This window comes from Remersonia thermophila, chromosome 1 (assembly GCF_042764415.1).
Source record: "Remersonia thermophila strain ATCC 22073 chromosome 1, whole genome shotgun sequence".
In the NCBI taxonomy this organism is placed as follows: Eukaryota; Fungi; Ascomycota; class Sordariomycetes; order Sordariales; family Chaetomiaceae; genus Remersonia; species Remersonia thermophila.
Window position 1 is genome coordinate 1,938,970 of NC_092217.1, and position 18,671 is coordinate 1,957,640.

Genomic DNA, 18,671 nt, shown 5'->3' on the forward strand with positions numbered 1-18,671 from the left:
GGTGAAAAAAAAGAACATCCCTAACCCTCAGCCTGCCCGCAACACCACTATGGTACCTCCACCACCCCTAGTAGAACCCCGCCTGCGGCACGTTCGGCGAGTGCCCATAAGGCGACACCTGGCCCTGCGGCGAGAACTGCTGCTGCGGCTGCGGCTGCTGCTGTTGTTGATGATGTTGTTGATGTTGCTGCTGTTGCTGCTGTTGCGCCTGCTGAGCCTGCGCATGGTATTGCGCCGCGGCCACCACCGCGCTCGTCGGATCCGTCGACATGCCCAGCCCGAGCGCGTCCATGCTCAGCACCGGGAACGGCTCGAGCTCCGTCACCGGCGTGGTGACGGCCGTGGCCGGCATGCTCACGTAGCCGGCGGCTCTGGTCCCACCGCCGGCGCCGCGGGCGATGGCCGTCTGCTGAGGGGAGGGCATGTAGGCCGTCGCCGGGGTGGCGGGGCTGAGCGCGGGGCCCGTGGCGGCAGCGGCGGGGGCCGATGTGACGGGAAGCGTTCCGGCGAAGGCGGCCTGCGAGTTGAGGCTCTGGAAGGCTTGGTGGGGGTGGGGGTGGGGGTGATGGAGCATCGGAGGATGGGGAGAGAACTGATGGGGAGCAGGGTGGACGGGTGACATGTTATTGATGTGCGCCTGGGCCATGTCGTGCGCGAGATCGTCAAAAGACGGGCTGAAGAAGCCCGTTGGATATCCCGCCGAGGGGGGCGAGACGGAATACATGGCGACTGGTGGCGGCGGGCCCTGGGTTCCGTAGGAGAGCATCGGCTGGCTCACCTGACGGGGCATGGGAGCCTGAAGCACGGGGCCGGACGAGGGGACGAAGGGGATGGGCTGCATAGGCGGAGGAGGCGGCTGCTGCTGCTGCTGCTGCTGCTGCTGCTGCGGACGGTCGGACGGCAAAGGGGGAGGAGGGAACGGGCGGGGCGGCGGGTCCTGCACCGGGCTGATGACGGTGTCCTCGGTCAGGTCTCTCTGGGCCACCAGGCGCAGGACCGGCAGGCTGATGCGCTCCATGTGCTTGGCCACGTGGACCGTCAGCTTCTTCCACGTCGGGAACGTCTTGCCGCAGAAACGGCAAGGCTCGTCTTGCGGAAGCTCGGACGTTTCCTGGTGGCACTGTTCGACCTTGACCCAGGTCGGATCCGTGCCGCCGGCCCGCTTGATGGCGGCCTTGGTTTTGACCTTGGGCTCGACAAACTTGTGCTCGCGCACCAGGTGCTGCAGGAAGTTGTCGCGGCGGTAGCACTTGTGGCGGCAGTCGTCGACGTCGCAAACCCACCACTCGAGGTGGCGGTGGCCCTCGTTCTCGTGGCGCACCCAGTCGGCCTTGCGCTTGAACATCTTGGGCTCTCTGCAGCGCTCCCACGTGCAGGTAAACGGCTGCACGTCCTCGTGGACGTGCTTGGTCCAATCCGACGGCTTCTGGAACTTCTTGGCCACGAAGCACAGCTGGCACTCGAACTCGGCCGGCAGCGAGGCCGTCGGCGGCATGGGGATGTCCTGCGGAAAGCTTTCCTGGTTGATGGCGCCCTCCAGCGGGGTTACGTCGCCGTCCGAGCCGTCGAAGCGGCCCGACAGCGGATCGAGGCCGCGCGGCGAGCCCCGGCCGTCCAAGGGGTTGGCGCTGCCTCCCGAGGCGATGCACATGGTCCCGCAGTTGCAGGTGCGCGCGTTGACGGCCTGAAGGTGCTTCACGCGCAGGTTGAGCAGGCCCTTGTACCGCTGCAGCTGCTGGTACGCGATGCGCTCCACCAGGTACCTGTTGCTGTCGGCCAGCATCGGGTTCAGCTTGATGATGTGCTCCTGGAATCCGGCAAAGCTGGGCGTGATATCGTCGATGAGGCTGGTGGATTCGTCCCTCATGTCGCCGTCCTCGTACAGCTCGTCGTCGTCGTCGTCGTCATCGTCGGCCGCCGCGCTGCCGGGGACCGCGTTGGCCAAGCTCGACACGGGCGGGCCGCCACTCCTCTTCCAGAGGTCGACGATGCTCGAGGCCTCCGACTTGCTCCGCAGGCGGGTCAGGGGCTTCTTGACGCTCAGGTTGAGGCTGATGGGGCTCTTGGGAGACATAACGGGGGGCGTGCTGATGGACGAGGCCCGGGCATGCGTGGTTCCGATGGATGCCGCGGCGCTGGCGACATCGATAAAGGCCGTGTTGATGCTCGGGATGCTTTGCTTGCGGGGCCAGCTGGGCTTGGGGCTGGGCGGCGCGAGCTTGGCCGGCGCCGCCTCCTTCCTCTCGGCGGAAGACTCCGTCGCGAACGAGGTGGCGTCGTCATGCTCCGCGTTCTTGCGCTTGCTCGCGTTGGCGCTGGGCATCTTGACGAGGCTGCGGATCCCCTGCAGGATGCTCGGGCGGCGGGCTCCGGGCTCCCCGCGGCCGAGGGAGAGCTTCTTGAGGAAGTTTCCGGCTTCTTGAACCTCGGGGTCGATCACGTTGGGCAGGCTGAGGCGCTGGGTGCCCCAGGTGGCCGATCGCGATATCATCGAATCCGTGTCTCGGCACTGCTGCTGGTACCGCTCGATGGCGGCCTGCGACGACTCGGGCTGGTACCGGGGTTGATCGGGCCTCGAGATGGAGAGGGGCACCGGGGCATCCTCCCAGTTGCGGCCCTTGCGCATCAGCTCGAGGTCCTCGGGCTTCAGCTCGCCGCCTCCCTGCTCGATAAAGTACGTCTGCCCCGGCACGGCCTTGTTCTGGGTCTTGTCGCCGAGCGCAATCTCCCCATCGGGGATGTTCTCGCCAAGGTCGGTGGGGACCTCGGCCGGCTGCTCTCCGGCCTGGGAAGGGGGGTCGGCCGCGTCGGTGGACCTTTCGAGCCACGCGCCCACCGCCTGGTTCTTCTCCTCGACCTTGCGCTGCTTGGCCAGATCATTCACGCTGTCCACCTCGGCGCCAACGCGGGCCGCGGGAGCCAGCCCGGCCTGGCCGGTGACAGGGTCCGGGATCCACCTGCCGGCGTCGTCGCGCGCTGCTGCCAGAGGCAGGCGACCGCTGGCCGGGAGGGTCTGCTCCGGCAGCTCTCGGTACCCACCCGCGGCGTCGCCATCCCAGTGGGACACGGTGACCCGGGGGCTCATCATGGCGGCGGCTGGCGGCGGAGCGACGCCGTCGTCGCTCGACCCAGCGCTTCCGTCGGTCTGCGGTGTCAGCTGGAGGTTCGTGTGCGGCACGGATGCGTTTCTCAGGCGCCCGTTCGCTGGAGCGGGCGGCGGCGTGCGGACGAGGGAGAGCTCCTGCGGGGCAACTGATGTCTGGACCAGGTCGGGGAAGACGCCGCGTGCTGCCGCGCCTGCTTTGGTCGGCCCGTCTGGCGAGTTTCCGGGGATGGAAGGGCTCTTATCGGGGCTCAAGGGTAGGTAGGACGCGGATTGTTGCGCATGCTGCGGTTGGGCGGTCGAGGCTTGTTGTTGTTGTTGTTGTTGTTGCTGTGGCTGCTGATGCTGGACGTCGGTGTTCCCGGTGCCATGGAACGCGAAGCCCGCGTCGTTGAGGAAGGACGGCGAGGCCGTGTCGAGAGAGGCGCCAAAGTCGATGCCGAAGAAAGGATCGTCGCCCTCACTGAGCTCGCTCGACTGATAGTGGACGCTGAGGCTTGAGACCGATTCGGCGGGGGTGTGGGTGTGTAAGGCGGGGGAACCCGAGCGGCTCCCGAAGGGAGAGGGAGAGAAGGGGTTGAGAAAGTGAGGATCTTGGGTTGCAGTACCGTGAGTGTGGTCAAACTGGTCCCCGGGAAAGGCGTACGCCGAAGAAGACATGATCGCAACGGTGCAGGACAGCGGGGTCAGGAACCAGAGTATTAGACCGATTGGATATTATATTGTGGACCAGGGATCCCATAGGCTTGGTCGGGAGGCCGCAGTCGTGGCTAGCCGGGGAGAGCGAGCGCTTCCCGTTGCACGTTGAGAGATTTGACGGTGTTGGGTGGTAATAGCGTCCTCCAGGTTCCCAAAGGCGCGGTGTTGGGCGACAGGCGTGCGGCTGCGTCGCGGCGGGGTGAGGCACGGCGAGCTGAGAAATTGGGGGGTGCTTTGCGTGGACCTGGGTCGCGGCCGGCTCGACTCTGACCCGAACGTGCCTGCGAGACGCAAACCACGTTGCATGGGAGGGATGGAGGAAGAAAAGGTGGGAGGAAACGAACCGTTTATTGGGGGCGCGGGATGATCGAGGTAAAGGGGCTCGGAAGCGGGCGGGGGGGGGGAACGGGAACGGGAAGCAGGTTGAGGCCTTTTGGCGCGCTGTTGCACGCCGCCTCTTTGCGACCGACGGACAAGCTGGTTGAGCTCGAGCCGCCTCGCCCGCCCCCATGAACCTGCATTGGTCTCTGGATGGCCTGGATAATAACGTTACCTACACAGTACTAGGTACCTTCAGGTGAGTGTGGAGCGGGGGCGAGGCGCAGGGTGTGGCTGCGCTCCGGAGCCTTGGGCCGGGCTGCCGCATCCATGCCGCACATGATGGAGAAGCCCATGTTCGGCCGCCGCGAGCCTCGTTTTGTGGCGCGCGAGACCTCGATCCTGAAAGAAGCCGATGGCTGGACGGAGGATCTAGGCCTGGATGCCGATGCATTCGCGTGGTCCTGTCTGTAGAGGCACTCACTTCACTCTACATGCATCACAGAACCATCCTGCCCTGCACTTGAGAGTCGGGCCACCTCAAACTTGCGCCAGCGAGACAGCAGCAACGGCGTCGTGTTGCTCCGCTGCGGTGGTGGTGCTAAGAGTCGAGATGCGCTGCCGGAACCGGCACCGGCACCGGCACCGGCACTGGCACATCGGCGTGGCTGATCCCCCAGGCAAGGCCACCTGCGGACCAGACGCCCTGTGGGAGTAACCGTGGAACGGGCGGTTCAAGCCACGATCAGAAAACGCCCGCCGATTCGCCCCCAGGCAGCAGGGCCCATGTTGGGGAATCCAGCACCAACAGGGCCGATGCTCACTGGTGCCAGATCGACCAGGGGAAAAGAAAAAAAAGCAAAGCCATCCGTGGTCTTTGGCAACGCTGTCGAGTCTGGTGACATTGATCTGCTTGTTGCCCCGCGCCTGGTTGAACCGGGTGTGTTGTGATTGGAGAATGGGCAGAGGATGGTGAGGCTGTGCGCTTGCTTTGTTGACCGGGCAGAGTTGCAGGCGCATCGAAACGACGGGACCCAGACAACCCGGCGACCCTAGGTATCTCCACCGACGGTTCTAGCTCCCGCCCACTCGGTCCCTCAAGGGCTTCCAAAGGATGCTTCGATTGTGGATTCGGCGTTGGCCCCGAGCTTCCGGATGCCAAAGTCACCTACCGTATGGAGTGGTGCATAGTACTAGCACATCAGATGAGCCTCCTTTCTCCCAGGCGTTTTCTGGGCTTCTTCAACCCCATGTGCGCCAACTTTCCGTGGCTCGGCAGGGCCCCGGGGCTGCCTTGCCGCGGGCTTGCAGCCTTCAAACTCCCCAGTTTGAAACGATGGCATTTGCGCGCACAAGCCGTTGCGGGCTTCTGCGTTGTTCTTGTTCCTGGCGCTAGACACGGCCGGCGCGACGGAGGACGAGGCAAATGCAGCGGCCATGTGGGAGCCATCGCGGACGCACGAACAGTTGCGTCAAGCCGCCAAGAGGACAGGGATCGGAACAACCCAACGGCATAGCCACCCCGCACGTCGTGCAAGCCGTGGATCTCGAAATTGCATGCAGATGAAAGAGCACCTCAAAAATGCCCTCAAGCAAGGGTGAAATATCGAATGAATGCATCTCGCCTTCAGCGCCGTGATGCTCGTGGCTCAGGCGAGAGGGCGGAGAGCACCGAGGGAAAAACCCGGTAGCTGAGGCCCGCATGCCAAGAAAACCTCAGGTTCGGTATGGATCGTAGGTATTGCCATGAGGCTAGACGGACCTGCATAGGTAGGTTGGTTCCTACCGACGGGAGGTTTCGGTGCATAGTAGCCTCTGTATGTAGACACCGACACTCAGGTAGGTAGGTACCTAGTCATGGAAGGCACCTGGCACCGTCCCGAGCTTTGGCTTCTGGAACCATCAAAAACCCCGAAAGCGTGATGGTGGATTGCGAATCCCACCTCAAAGACATGCTGGCCAGTGAGTGTCGGCTCTGAGGTCGGTAGGTCAGGCCCAGGCACAAAAGTGGGCCTCCAGCATGGGCTGTCGCCTGATTGGCTGCGTGCCTTCGAATGACGGAATGTGCCTCCTCCAGTCTGCCCCGAGCGGCGCCTCTTGCCTGGAGTTCCAAGGACGTGCTTGCTGACCTCGTCGACCAAAGCGTGGAATTGATCATCACCGACAACCAGACAGGCCCACAAGCTCAAGCGCCTGAATCACGCCGTCGCCCGTTGGAGCACCAGCCGATACAACCCTGATTCAACATGGTACGGGCCATCAAGTCGGAGAGAGACAGAAACGGCGGGTTCGGAAGCTGACCCGTGCTGGCAGGGCCTGGAGCTTCCCTCGTACGTCCTCGCCGCCCTGACGGCCACCGGCGGAGCTGTCGGCTTTGCCCGGACCCGGAGCAAGCCTAGCCTGATCGCGGGGACGGCCGTCGGCCTGCTTTGTAAGTCTTCGTCTCGTGGTCCCTTGTCCATCTTGTGCCCCCCGTCCATCGCTGGGCCGGTGCTGACGTCGCGTAGACGGCCTGGGCGGCTACCGCATCTCCAACAACGAGCCCTACGGCGTCGAGCTGGCCCTTCTCGCGTCCGTCGTGCTCGGCGGCTCCGCAATCCCTCGCGCCATCCGCCTCCGCAAGCCCGTGCCCATCGCGCTGTCCGTGCTGGCCACGTACGGCCTGTTGACGTTCGGCGATGCGTTCCGCAAGGGGATTTAGGTTAGGTGAGAGGGGAGGGGACTTGTGATGGCGTGGGAAGTCCCGCGCGAGGATGAGAGAGAGAGAGAGAAAGAGAGAGAGACAAGAGGGTGATAGTGAATGGATTGTATTGTGCAGATTTGAGCACTGTCGGGTTCTGCCGTCCCCTGTCAACCAGCAATATCGTACAGCCGGCGTGTCCGGTCCGATCCCTTCCACCTCCGGTGCCGTAGCTCCCTGCGAAGGAATGCTGCCCTGGGTGGATATCCATCCCACCTCTTCTCGTGGTCATGGGTCGTCGTAGGAATGCGGTCGGCGTCGTCGGGCGGCGCGGAGCCTACGAGTTCTCCTCAATCTCCTTCCACTTCTGCCGTATCCTCGCTTGCTTCTGTTGTTCCTCGGTTCGGTTGATGGTTTGATGCCTGACCCGCTCCTCTCGGAGGCACTTCACGAGCTGCTCTTTGGCATTGTTGCACATGCCGAGCGCCTTCCACAGGAAGCCCCTGGCGTGGCATTCCTCGAGAGCAATCATCACCTGCTCGCACCCTAAACATTGCAGACGCTGGTTAAGAGGCCATCTTGGCAAGGGGTCATGACGGCGGCTCTACGAACCGGTGTTGTCCTTTGTGTGCAGTAGAGGATGCATTGTAGGCGAGTACTCTTGATGGTTCCTGAGGTTCCAGGTTGTCGTGCCCCCCCTCCTTCCAACGGACCGGAGAACTGCGAATAGGTTGGTTGATGGAGAGCCGGTTCAGATTGGAGATTTCGCGGTGGACCTGAGCTTAAGCCAGGCCCCGCTCGGCTCCATCAGCGCCCCCCGTCCATCGGATCCATTGGCCCACAGCACCAAACGCGCCCCGACCGCGGGGCAGCCCACCAGCCTTGATCATGGCGGGGCTCATGCTCATTGCTTGCTTCAAGGCATCTCAACCCCAACCTTGTTCAAGAGCACCAAAGTCTTTGATAGCATCCCGACATCTCACCGCACCGCATTTCCGCCACGACTTTGGTCCTGCACGATCATGGCGTCTCAACCAGCGGCAACCAAGAGGCAACAGGGTATGGCCGACCTCAGTACCACCGGACCGTCATGAGCCAGCTTTCTGATGCGCTTTCCAGACCTCCAACTGCAATACACCACTTACAAAAACACGCTTCAGCAGCTGGCGCAAAAGATTGGCGATGTTGAGCAGGAGGCAGAAGAGCACAAGTACGCCGGTTGATGCTTCCAAGCCTCTTCTCGTCCGCGCCGCTCGGACGCCCGCTTTCTCACCGCCCACGACTGACGACGTTTGCAGGCTCGTTCTCGAAACGCTAGAGCCTCTTCCCGGGGACCGCAAGTGCTTTCGCATGATCAACGGCGTCCTGGTGGAGAGGACCGTCCAGGATGTGATCCCCGCCCTCCGGACCAACGCCGAAGGGCTGAAGAAGGTTCTGGACGACCTCGTCAAGCAGTACAAGCTCAAGCAAGATGAGCTTGACAAGTGGAAGGTATGCCGGCATCCGCTCCGCAGGCGCAGCAGAAGCTCCGGTTCAACGGTCTGACTCCGTCTCCAGAAAAAGAATAACGTTCAGGTGGTGCAGTCATGAAGCTGTCGCCCCGCCTGCTATGATCTACAACGTGGAGCTCCATCTCACGCCATCTCACCAGGACGACCGCTCTCGAAAAGGGGGGAGCTCACGGTGGACCGTCGGGGAACGCACCCGATCCGCGGGAGGAATGAGGCCAGGAGGACGTTCGAGAAAACCCAAATCCGCCTCGTGTTTCTGCCCCGAGGGTGTGCGAAGGGTGTGCTGAGTTGTACAAAACATGCTGTTTGCGGGCTGCAGCCTAAGCCCGCATAAACTGCCGCCGTGCCCAACCAGCAGGCCGACCAGCTGGTTGGGCTGCAATGGGATTGGGCATGTGGCCGCGAGGGTGGGGTTGGAGCCAGCAGGGACGGAGAACATACCCGCAGCTTGTCAATGTGAGGTTTCCCGAGCTTCATGTTAGGACGTCTTGTGTTCATCACAAGCCAGCATTCCTCAGATGTGGCCTTTGGTGGTAAAGCGGTTTGTGTTGATGAAGCGCTCCCCCAATGGGAAGCCCATCCGTCGTGTGGGTGGTTTGATTGGCTTGGTCATCTTGGATCCGGCACGCCAGGCAAGGCCGTATCTTGAGCATCTAGCAGGGAACATCCACCGCCCGCGTCTGCTCGCCCTGTCATGTTGCTCGCCGGGTTTAGGGCCGGGTCAGCCTTCCCCAGGGTTCGGTATTCATTGTCGAATCATGCACTTTTGTCCCCCCACCACCTTGTTGAGCATCCCGAGATGGCTTGGCACCTTGAGCCACGACATCATGACCGGTCCATTACGTCGTTTGCTTCCTCGTGTACCATCAGGCTCGCCGCAAGATTCAGAACAGGCAGCCATACCTACTGTGGATAGGGACTCATGTCTCCCGTTACATAGCGTGCGGCATGCGGCGTGTGGTGGGCGACGTTCGGCACATCCGGCCGAGGGGGGGGGGGGGGGAGGGGGCGCATTTCGGCTGGCTCGTTCACCGCTTCTGGTGGAAGGTGACGGGACGGGATCACGATGAGAAAAAAATTGGGGCCTGCTGTGACAGACCATCCTTCGATGTGCATTAGCAGGCCCTCAGTCCGGTAAGTGACGGTGTGGCCAGTTGTCCAGCCTTCGGTGCACACCCCTCCTCCATCCCCGCTCCGAAGTGTCATCAGCGACCTGCCAACGTGGACTTGATGAGACAGCCCGGAGGTTCGGGGGGGGGGGGGGGGGGTTGTTATCTCCAAAGCCGTTTGCCTAAGCCTTCACGATTCTGTATGCGCATGGCTTCAGAGGACCACGGGTTGGAGTTTTGCAACACTGCCGACAAGATGCTAAGGCGGAAGAGGAGGAGGAGGAGGAGGAGGATGAAATAGAATGTCCAGGTTTAGAGCAAGTTACGGTGGAATCTACATGGAACCCAGCGTGGAAGCTGCCCGCGCTATCGATAAGAGATTGGCCGGAAGCTTGGCATCGGAATCGAAGCGACCGGGATCAACAAACCCGCATCCCATCGCGCGCGCGCATCCATCCAACCTTTCAGCTTCCAGGTTCCCAACCGACCATCCATCTTCTCCATCCAACGCATCAACCCCAGGCGTGCGCTTGCAGCATCCTGCATCCCCAGGTTTCGCGTTGCATCGCTTCGATCCGTAGTCAGCGCAGATACGACAGCCAGAAACCCTCTCGATCCGGCCTCGCGAGACAGGGCGGCACCCCGGTTGGTTGTCCGCGGCGAGACTTGTCTGTCACCCTCGTGGACGGTCCGGTGCATTTGTGCAAGCATCCCAGGTACGTGCCCGGTGCTCACCAAAGTTCTATCCACCATGCGTGCGCATCGCCGCCGCACCATCGCTTCGCATCGCGTTTGCTCGGCGGCGGGGCCCCGACATTTAGTCGACGGCTTCGCTTTCTTGTCACGCCGCCACCATGCAGAGAAACGCTCTCCATCCCCCCAGACAGACGCCCAATCTCTGACGCGGCTCTGCAGATTTCCCACTGGACAGGCGCACGAAACCAAGACCTTCGCAGCACAGCCAACCTTCCTGTCCCCACAGGATCAAGGTCATCCTGTTCCGTGCCGACGACCTGACCAACCGGCTCGCGCATCGCAGTCCGGTGTAACCGGGACAAGAGAGACACTACGCGTAGCCAACCCTACTCAGCTCAGGACGCGGCGTGTCGGTTGAACTTGACCGTCGCTGATCCGTCTTGTTGTCGCGCAACCAAAACCCGTTCTTCAAGCGGCCACAGCAGTGACGACAAGAAGTGACAGAAATCTGTCAACCAGTCTTAGCTGGCCCCGCAGCTTCGGCTTCCCACACAAACACCCTTGTGTGCGCGCGCGTTCGTCTGGCCGCCCACCACCGCGGCTCGTTCCAAGAAAAAAAAAAAAAAAAACCCCGTCGGGCTCGCGCGATCACAGCCGTTTGGCCACCCCCCCCCCCCCCCCTTCTGTGCCTCTCCTCCACCTACCTAACCTACCTAACCTACCCTTACACACCCCCGCCCCCCTCTTACCCCACATTACCCGCCCGCGACCCCCGAGCTTAGCGTGTTAAGCCTGGAAAATTGGGCAGGGGAGCCAGTGACAGCCAGCCCTGAAAGCTGCCGACAGGCTACCACTTGACGCAGCTCGTGCAGGTCCAAGCCATCCAGGAGCAGGCGGCCGCAGCCCTACACTCCTCTGCAACGTGTCCGGCGACACATCACGCACTCGAACCCAGCTGTGCTAGGTGGCAGATCCAAGGAATTTACAAGAAGCCAGCGCCCGCTGCAGGTAGCCAAACATGTCCGACTCTCCCCAATCCAATCCCAAGGAGGTTGAACAAGGTGCACCGTCGGGTGACGACGAAGCACAACAAATGAACGAGACGCAAGACCCACACCAGACCGGGCTCGGCTACGAGTTCGAGGTCAAGGAGCAAGATCGGTGGTTACCGATAGCCAATGGTACGTGCGCTTCCTGCATCATCTCCTCGTCCTTGTGTTCGATGCTTCTTCGGTGGTTCCTCTCCGACTCGGCTATGATTCGGCGCCGCGCCCGCCGTGTGGCGGAATCCCTCTCCCCGGACGGCCCGCGAACTCCGTTTGCAGGGCGGCGAGGTGTCCCCGTTGACTGGCATCGCTCCTGGCCCTGCCGCGTTCCATCGAGCGAATGAGCCGAGTCAACCATCGCCGCCACCCCCATGTCGGGTCGATTGTCGCCGACTTCGTCACCGCCGCGAGCGGCCCGGGCGGACGCGGCAGCCCCCAGAGCGTCCAAGTCTTGCAAGGATCAAGCAGAGCTCTACGATGCTAACATTCGCAACTTTGCTCCAGTGGCTCGCATCATGAAGACGGCGCTCCCCGAGAACGCCAAGATCGCCAAAGAAGCCAAGGAATGCATGCAAGAATGCGTGAGCGAGTTCATCTCGTTCATCACCAGCGAAGGTGAGTCGAGTCCCCCCTCGTTGACTTCAGCGTCTCACAGTTGCATTGTTCGAGGTGAGGGGGGGTCTAACTGGGAATCCATGCCATAGCCTCGGAGAAATGCCATCAAGAGAAGAGAAAGACGGTGAATGGTGAGGATATTCTCTTCGCCATGAGCTCTCTCGGATTCGAGAACTACGCCGAGGCCCTCAAGATCTACCTGTCCAAGTACCGGGAGGTGAGTGTCGACCGCCCCCAATTCTCTCCGCGTGCCGTTGCTGGAACCGTTGGACGGTGCTAATCCCGGCCCAGCAGTCTCAGTCGAATAGGGGAGACAACCAGCAGAACCGGCCTAGCAGCCAGGGCTACGGCGCCCCCGGAGGATCGAACCAGCCCGGCAGCTTCGGCGCGGGGCTTCCAGGCCAGCAGGACGGCGGAGATGCCGCGCAGGGCTACATGTACGGGGGCCAGCCCGAGCATAACGGCGCTGGTCCGGGGTACTGATCGAGCTCTGCCGAAGCGAGGGCTGTGTCGGGTTGTTTGTTTCTTTCATGGTGTTTCGGGTTCTTTTCTTTGCTCCGCGTGTATCATAATCACGTTGCTGGCATCGGGGAAGGGGCTCGCAGAGACGATTCTGCCTCTGCGAAGTTTCCCTCCTGCCGCGCAGTGGAATAGGGTCGGCTCTCCCAAAGGGTTCCTTCGGGTATGGCAGTGGCACAGAAGGTTTGACGTGGAGTACCCTGGAGTTTATTTGTTGTTTTTGTTCGACACTGGCGGGCTCAGGTGCTGAACGATGAGGAGGCAGCTGTTTCCTTTTTGGCTGGGCGCGCTGGATGTGGCATGAAGATTGTCGACAGTGCTGTCCACATTTATCCACGAAACTGTTAAGATATTTTATTCAGGTCAGGCAGCAGAGATTTTCTTTTTTTTCGATCCCCTGGGCCCCAACGCAAGAAGTGAAGAGGCGATTTGTAAAGAATGAAATCAAGCCTAAGTATATGTAGCCTCGAGTTTCCTGGACCCGGCATATTGAATACTTCCCAAAACAGTAATTCCCATGGTCTCGTTCCCCGCGACAACTTTCTTGGTGGTCGGGGCTGACCGCTTTCCTCAGCAGGCAGCCGCCCCACCGTGCACGTGCCGCCAGCGGGGAACGGACTGCCTTTAGCTGCCAAAAATTCATGGGTCGACATTTTCCAGGTTCCATCTTCGAGACTTGGAGGCTTCCACGTCCAAAGCCTACCTACCGACCGACCGACGCTGAGAACCAAGCAGCCGCTGGGGCTCGTGAACGGCTGCATCGACGGATTCTTATCGTCGGCCATCGGGGCGAAGGAGCAGCAGCTATGTTTGACGAGCCGTTGGCCAAAACTTCGCCCCTCGACAAAGCCCCCGATTCGCCTTGAGCGTGCCGATTCAATCTTACAACTTCCTTCGACACGCAACGATAACAGCGGGCCGCCCGTCACCGGCAGGCGACATTGTATCCAAAGCCGCAAAACGACATCGCTGGACCTGACCTTCTTCAATCGCTCCGCAACCACCCGAAAGGAGCTCTTCGAAACCCTATCCGATGACAACCCTCTCCTCCGTGGCGCGGAGCTCCGCGTCCACCGCCGTCGCCACATCCTCCCCGATCCGGCCCATCCTCCGGAAGCCCAGCAGTTCGGTCCTAGGCAGGCGAGCACGCTCCGATGATTCCGACGGCGGCGACGGCGGCGACGATGACGACCGCGACCCGCCGGCGAAGCGCCAGAAGAAGACGGTTGTCTTCAACGAGGACCTGAACACGGTGAGGGAGATCAGCAGCAAGAGCCTCGAGGATGCCAAGCGCGAGGTGCAGCAGGCGCTCGAGGGCCATGCGCGTGGGGATGATGAGGATTACGACACCCTCAAGGAAGCCTTTGCGCCAAGCCCCAGGAGGCGGAGGCCCGAAGACGACGATGATGACGAGGACGACGAGGACGAGGATGCCGACGACGGCCGTCCCAAGCCGCAGGACCTGGTGGTGTACGTCGTGGCGCTGACGGCGTTCGCGCCCAAGCTCGGCCGGACATGCGGCGGCCTGGTGCGCAGCGTGCTGCGGTGCGAGTGGCTGGAGCGCGACGAGACGTTCGCCCGCGCCTACATCCAGCTGCTCGCGGCCCTGTCGTCGGCCCAGGGCCCCTTGTTCACGCAGGTGCTCACCATGATGGTTGACAAGTTTACCGAGACGCGCCGCACGTCGAGCGTTCCCGGCTTCCCGCCCGTCGACCCGGAGACCAAAAGAAAGTGGCTGCACCTCGGCCTGACATACCTCCTCGAGCTCTTCCCGGCGGGACAACACCTGATCCTGAACCTGGTCGCGTCCAAGTTTCCGTACCCGGAGGACTCCAAGGCGACGCACATGGAGTACATCGACCACCTGCTTCGGCTCAAGGAGGCGCGGCCCGACCTTGAGCGGGACATCATGGAGCTGATACTGTCGCGGCTGGTCAAGCTGGACGTGGAGATGACGCTGGATCTGGAGAACAACGACGATCAAATGACGCGAGCTGTGCTGAGGCAGCTCGAGGCGTCGGAGGTCAGGGACGGGGACGACGAAGACGAAGACGAGGACGACGACAGCGACGCCGACTCGGTGCTGAGCGACGAGGACGACCTCAGCGAGCAGGCCAAGCGCGTCCTCGTCATCAAGAGCAAGCTCGAGACCATGGATGCCATCCTCGACCTGCTCTTCTCCATCTATACCCCTCTGTTCGAGGACCCGGACAGCCCCAAGGCGGTCAACGCGTTCCGGGACATGCTGAGCGACTTCTCCAACGTCATCCTGCCGCATCTCAAGTCGCGACACACGCAGTACCTGCTCTTCAAATTCGCCATGAAGTCGAACCAGCTCATGGAGATGTTTATCGGGACGCTGTTCAACCTCGCGTTCGAGTCGAACCGGCCTCCGGTCGTCAAGCAGGCCGCCGTCGCGTACCTCGCGAGCTTCACGGCGCGCGGAGCCCGCGTCCAGAGCGAGCAGGTGCAGATGATCTGCAGGACATTTCTCGATTACATGGACCACTACCGCGCCGTCCACACCAACGCTCGCGGGCCGGATCTGCGGCGGTACGGGCAGTACTAGTGAGTGCTTTTTGACCCAGCGCTTTTTTTTCCCCGTCACAGTCGGGTTAATTAACCCTTCCCGCAGCGCCTATTTCCAAGGCTTGCTCTACATCTTCTGCTTCCGCTGGCGCGACCTGATTGACCGCGACCTGGTGGCGGTCAGTCTCGACTGGGATGATCCGGCATCCTTTATCGGCCACGACCTGCCATGGATGCGGGGCCTCAAGGCGAGGCTGCAAGCTCATATCAGCAGCAAGCTGAACGTACGTATGCCTCGTGTCACGAACTGCGGTCTCGGGGGCCATCGCTGACCCATCTTGTTGTCAACAACAGCCCCTGAAATGCTGCTCCCCCTTCATCGTGGAGGAGTTCGCCCGCCTGTCCCATCACCTCCGGCTCATGTATATGTGAGTCGGTCATTTCGATCACGTTACGCACCCACTGGGGCGAGCTCGCTAACACTCGCCATCAGCTACCCTCAAATCGAAAAGAACAAGTCGATCCACCTCTCGCAGTTCTTCACCGGCAGCTACGCCATGGGCGGTGCCCTGCGCGACACAGGTCTCGAGTTCGACGACGAGAAGCTCACCCATCTGGAGGCCTGCTTCCCCTTTGATCCGTTCCAGCTGCCCACCGCCAAGCGCTGGCTGGATTTGAAGAACAGCTATGTTGCGTGGCAGCCTATTCCGCTGCTGGATGGGGAGGATAGCGACGACGAGGAGGAAGGCGACGACGATGACGACGACGACGGTGATGACAGCGACATTGAGGTGGTCCATAGCAGGGCGGACATGGTGGGGAGCTTTCAGGAGGATACGGCAACGGATGATGAGGGGTATTAATGGGAGAGATTGATCCGGTGGGGAGGGGGGGTCGGTCTTCCATCTCCTGTGGAACCAGGAGGAAGACGACGAGGGCATTTTTGATGCATTTTGGGTTTTACGTTCTGACGATTTCACGTAGGGGGACATGTTTTTGCGGTTCTTGGTGTTGAGGGTGGCGGATGAGATGACGAGCATTTTCCTGGGCGTTTTACGGAGTGGATTGGGTCTGGCAAGCTCTTCTATATAGCGAGGATGGGAAAAGTTAACAGGAACTCTGATGCATCATACAGCATTGCTCACTGGTCTGGTAATGAAGGTAGCCTATGATGTACTGTGTAGGGCCAATGAATGATGATATCATGGCATTGGCCCGTTGATCGTCCGGCACCGCCATGTGCATGTCCCGATTGGGAAGTGCAGATTTGTCATGATGAGCGTGGCCTGGGCCATGTGGGGCACGGCGTGGCTGGGTGACTCGTGGGCTGCCATTGTCCCGAGGATGTACGACTTCAGGTGATGTGTCTTCGCTCGACATAGATCTCGAACCCACAATGCTGGATTTAGCAGCATCATAGATCCCTTGGGGATTTGCGTTTTGTTTTGTTTGTTTCAACGGTCAATTGTTGTTTCAGCATTCTACGGAATCCTCCTCCGCTGGAGGATTCAAAGGCCTTTTGTAGGGTTGGCTGCTGAGGGGGAAGCGTTTCATCTGATCCGGTGGTGAACAGGCTGTTGAAGCTGAGACGGCGGATGAGAGACGAGGGGAAAGAGGCATGACAAAGGGCAAACACAGCCTAGGAGGTGGCCGCCTACAAAAAGAATAACGGGCATCGCCGAGAACGGGCCGCCTTCTGCAGCCCGACCAGCAGCCGCCATGGACGAACCCAGCACCTTGGCCCTGGGCAAGCCGTCGTTTACGGACTTTTGGAAAAAGTCAAAGTCGGCCGCGGGCGGCGGTACGGCAAGGATCCGCTTCGTCGAGAGCAAACCTCCAGGTCCCGGGTCAGGACAAAGCGCTGCGGGGGATGCGAGGGAGAGGGGATCAACAGGAGGCGGGGGGAGGGGGAGGAGGAGAAACCGTCAGAATGAAGCCGCGACGACGACCACGGCGATGGCAGACACGCCATCAACGACATCAACACCGTCGCCACCATCACAGCAGCAGCAGCAGCAGCAGCAGCAGCAACAACAACATCAGCAGCAGCCACCTAGCAATGACAGCAATAAGGACAGCAGCACGGACAAACCATCCACCCCCCTCGACAAGGCCCAGAAACGTCGTGCCCAGGTCCGCCGCGCCCAGACCCAGCACCGCCAGCGCAAGGCGAACTACATCCGCCAGCTCGAGACCGACGTCGCCCGCCTGCGGGACATGATTGACGCCGCCGAGCGCGACACGCACGGGCTGGCCAAGGAGAACGAGAAGCTGAGGAAGATGGCAGAGGCGATCATGACCGGCGGTGCTGCTCCCTCGGCCGGGCTGGGGCCGGGATCAAGCGCAGGACTGGGATCAGGCGCGACTGGGTTGCTGACGCCGTCTTCGGCGCTGTCGGCGGCAACACCAACCCCCAGGCAAATCCCGCTGTCGCTCGACCAGAGCGTTGAGTTCATCATGAAGGACTCGCCGCCACCGCTGCCCCCACCAGAGTTTGGGGAGTTCATCGTCTCGCTGGGCTTTGACGAGGTGATCAACGCGCCAACGTTTTACGTTTGCACTCCGCCTGAGCGGACTGGACAGCCGTCACCCCTTTCACCACCGCCACCACCACCTCCTCCTCCTCCTTCCCTTCCGCCTCTTCCTCCTTCTCATCACGCTCAGCAGCACCACCCCCCCTTCGCCGCCACCATCACCACCCCTACCACCACCACCATCTCCTCCTCCTCTTCCTCCGCCTCCTCCACCCCCCACTCCACGAATATCGTTGGCAATACGAAGAATCATCACGACCAGGACGATGACCTCCCCGACCTCAACCCCTCCCAGATCCAGGCCGCCATCAACTTCATCCTCGCGCTCGAGCACCCCTGCCGCCTCCATTTCCACCCCTCCGCCCACGACCCCTCCCCGGGCGGTCAACCAGGCGACCCCCCTCCTCCCCCGGGCCTGCCGCCCCTGGCGGCGCTCCTGCCGCGCGCAGGCGGCCACACGCTCATGGCCACGAGCCTGGCGCTGCGCGGCGCGCCGGGCAGGCAGGGACGCGAGGCGTTTCGGGCGGTGCTGCGGTCGGCGAAAGGGGTCAGGAAGGTTCCCGGGCTGAGGGTGAAGCTGAGGGGCGTGCCTCGTGCGGACCTGGGGCCCGGCTCGGAAGGGATGCATCCGGGGCGTGGGCAGCAGTTGGAGGAGAAGGGGTACGAGGACGAGAACGAGGACGAGAACGAGGACGGGGAGCGGTTGGCGAAGGGGGTGAGGGCTGACGACGATGAGGAACGTGGCAAGAGCGGTAGGGTAGGAGAGGGCGTTCCGGGGTTGGTGGCCATGGAGTGGGAGAATCAGGCCGAGGTGGCTGCCGGCGCGGCTGCCGGTGCTGCTGTTAACGCGGCCGTTCACCCAGGGGACGCGATGGATATCGATGCCGGCCTGGAAACCGTTGGCCACGGAACCGCACACGAGGCAGGAAACACGACATCAGCAACGAGAACCGCGACAGCCTCTGCTGCAGCAGCCTCGGAGGCAGCAGCGACGGCAGCAGCACAGCGTCAGGAGTCGCTCGATCCGGACGCCCCCCCCTCCTGGCGAACCTCAGCTCTCACCCTGCGCGCCCTGCACGGCCTCGCGCAAACCTTGGCGAACGCCGACCGAGAAGAGGCCGAAGTGACGCCTGTGCAGGCGTGGTTCGAGCTCGCGCGGCACGTGGGATACGAGCGCCTGCTGGCGACGCCAGGCCTGCTGGACGCGCTGAAGCGAGAGCTGCATAACCTCGTAAAGTGTCGGTTCTACGGGGCCAGCATTCGAAGGGACAAGTTTGAAAAGGCGGTGGCCAAGGTGCTTCTTCTCGAGTGA

At 61.9% G+C, this 18,671-nt stretch overlaps 7 protein-coding genes across 7 annotated transcripts; 5 read left to right on the top strand and 2 right to left on the bottom strand.

Moving 5' to 3' along the window:
• Positions 1-67: 67 nt before the first annotated feature.
• On the bottom strand, positions 68-3,763 carry VTJ83DRAFT_549 (uncharacterized protein; the record flags this gene model as incomplete). The annotated part of the gene is made up of 1 exon (XM_071012095.1): positions 68-3,763. One exon carries the CDS (start codon positions 3,761-3,763, stop codon positions 68-70), a length of 3,696 nt encoding a protein of 1,231 aa, XP_070869902.1.
• A 2,603-nt stretch (positions 3,764-6,366) lies between these two features.
• On the top strand, positions 6,367-6,821 carry VTJ83DRAFT_550 (uncharacterized protein; the record flags this gene model as incomplete). Its single annotated transcript, XM_071012107.1, has 3 exons — positions 6,367-6,369; positions 6,434-6,551; positions 6,628-6,821. 3 exons carry the CDS (start codon positions 6,367-6,369, stop codon positions 6,819-6,821), a joined length of 315 nt encoding a protein of 104 aa, XP_070869903.1.
• A 316-nt stretch (positions 6,822-7,137) lies between these two features.
• Positions 7,138-7,446, bottom strand: VTJ83DRAFT_551 (uncharacterized protein; the record flags this gene model as incomplete). The annotated part of the gene is made up of 2 exons (XM_071012118.1): positions 7,138-7,346; positions 7,413-7,446. 2 exons carry the CDS (start codon positions 7,444-7,446, stop codon positions 7,138-7,140), a joined length of 243 nt encoding a protein of 80 aa, XP_070869904.1.
• Positions 7,447-7,822: 376 nt separating this feature from the next.
• On the top strand, positions 7,823-8,390 carry VTJ83DRAFT_552 (uncharacterized protein; the record flags this gene model as incomplete). Its single annotated transcript, XM_071012129.1, has 4 exons — positions 7,823-7,859; positions 7,920-8,010; positions 8,099-8,291; positions 8,358-8,390. 4 exons carry the CDS (start codon positions 7,823-7,825, stop codon positions 8,388-8,390), a joined length of 354 nt encoding a protein of 117 aa, XP_070869905.1.
• Positions 8,391-11,134: 2,744 nt separating this feature from the next.
• On the top strand, positions 11,135-12,260 carry VTJ83DRAFT_553 (uncharacterized protein; the record flags this gene model as incomplete). Its single annotated transcript, XM_071012140.1, has 4 exons — positions 11,135-11,297; positions 11,667-11,777; positions 11,867-11,994; positions 12,072-12,260. The coding sequence occupies 4 exons, from the start codon at positions 11,135-11,137 to the stop codon at positions 12,258-12,260; spliced, it is 591 nt and encodes a 196-aa protein (XP_070869906.1).
• Positions 12,261-13,329: 1,069 nt separating this feature from the next.
• VTJ83DRAFT_554 (uncharacterized protein) lies at positions 13,330-15,688 on the top strand (the record flags this gene model as incomplete). Its single annotated transcript, XM_071012151.1, has 4 exons — positions 13,330-14,864; positions 14,932-15,109; positions 15,180-15,253; positions 15,319-15,688. 4 exons carry the CDS (start codon positions 13,330-13,332, stop codon positions 15,686-15,688), a joined length of 2,157 nt encoding a protein of 718 aa, XP_070869907.1.
• Positions 15,689-16,544: 856 nt separating this feature from the next.
• On the top strand, positions 16,545-18,671 carry VTJ83DRAFT_555 (uncharacterized protein; the record flags this gene model as incomplete). The annotated part of the gene is made up of 1 exon (XM_071012162.1): positions 16,545-18,671. One exon carries the CDS (start codon positions 16,545-16,547, stop codon positions 18,669-18,671), a length of 2,127 nt encoding a protein of 708 aa, XP_070869908.1.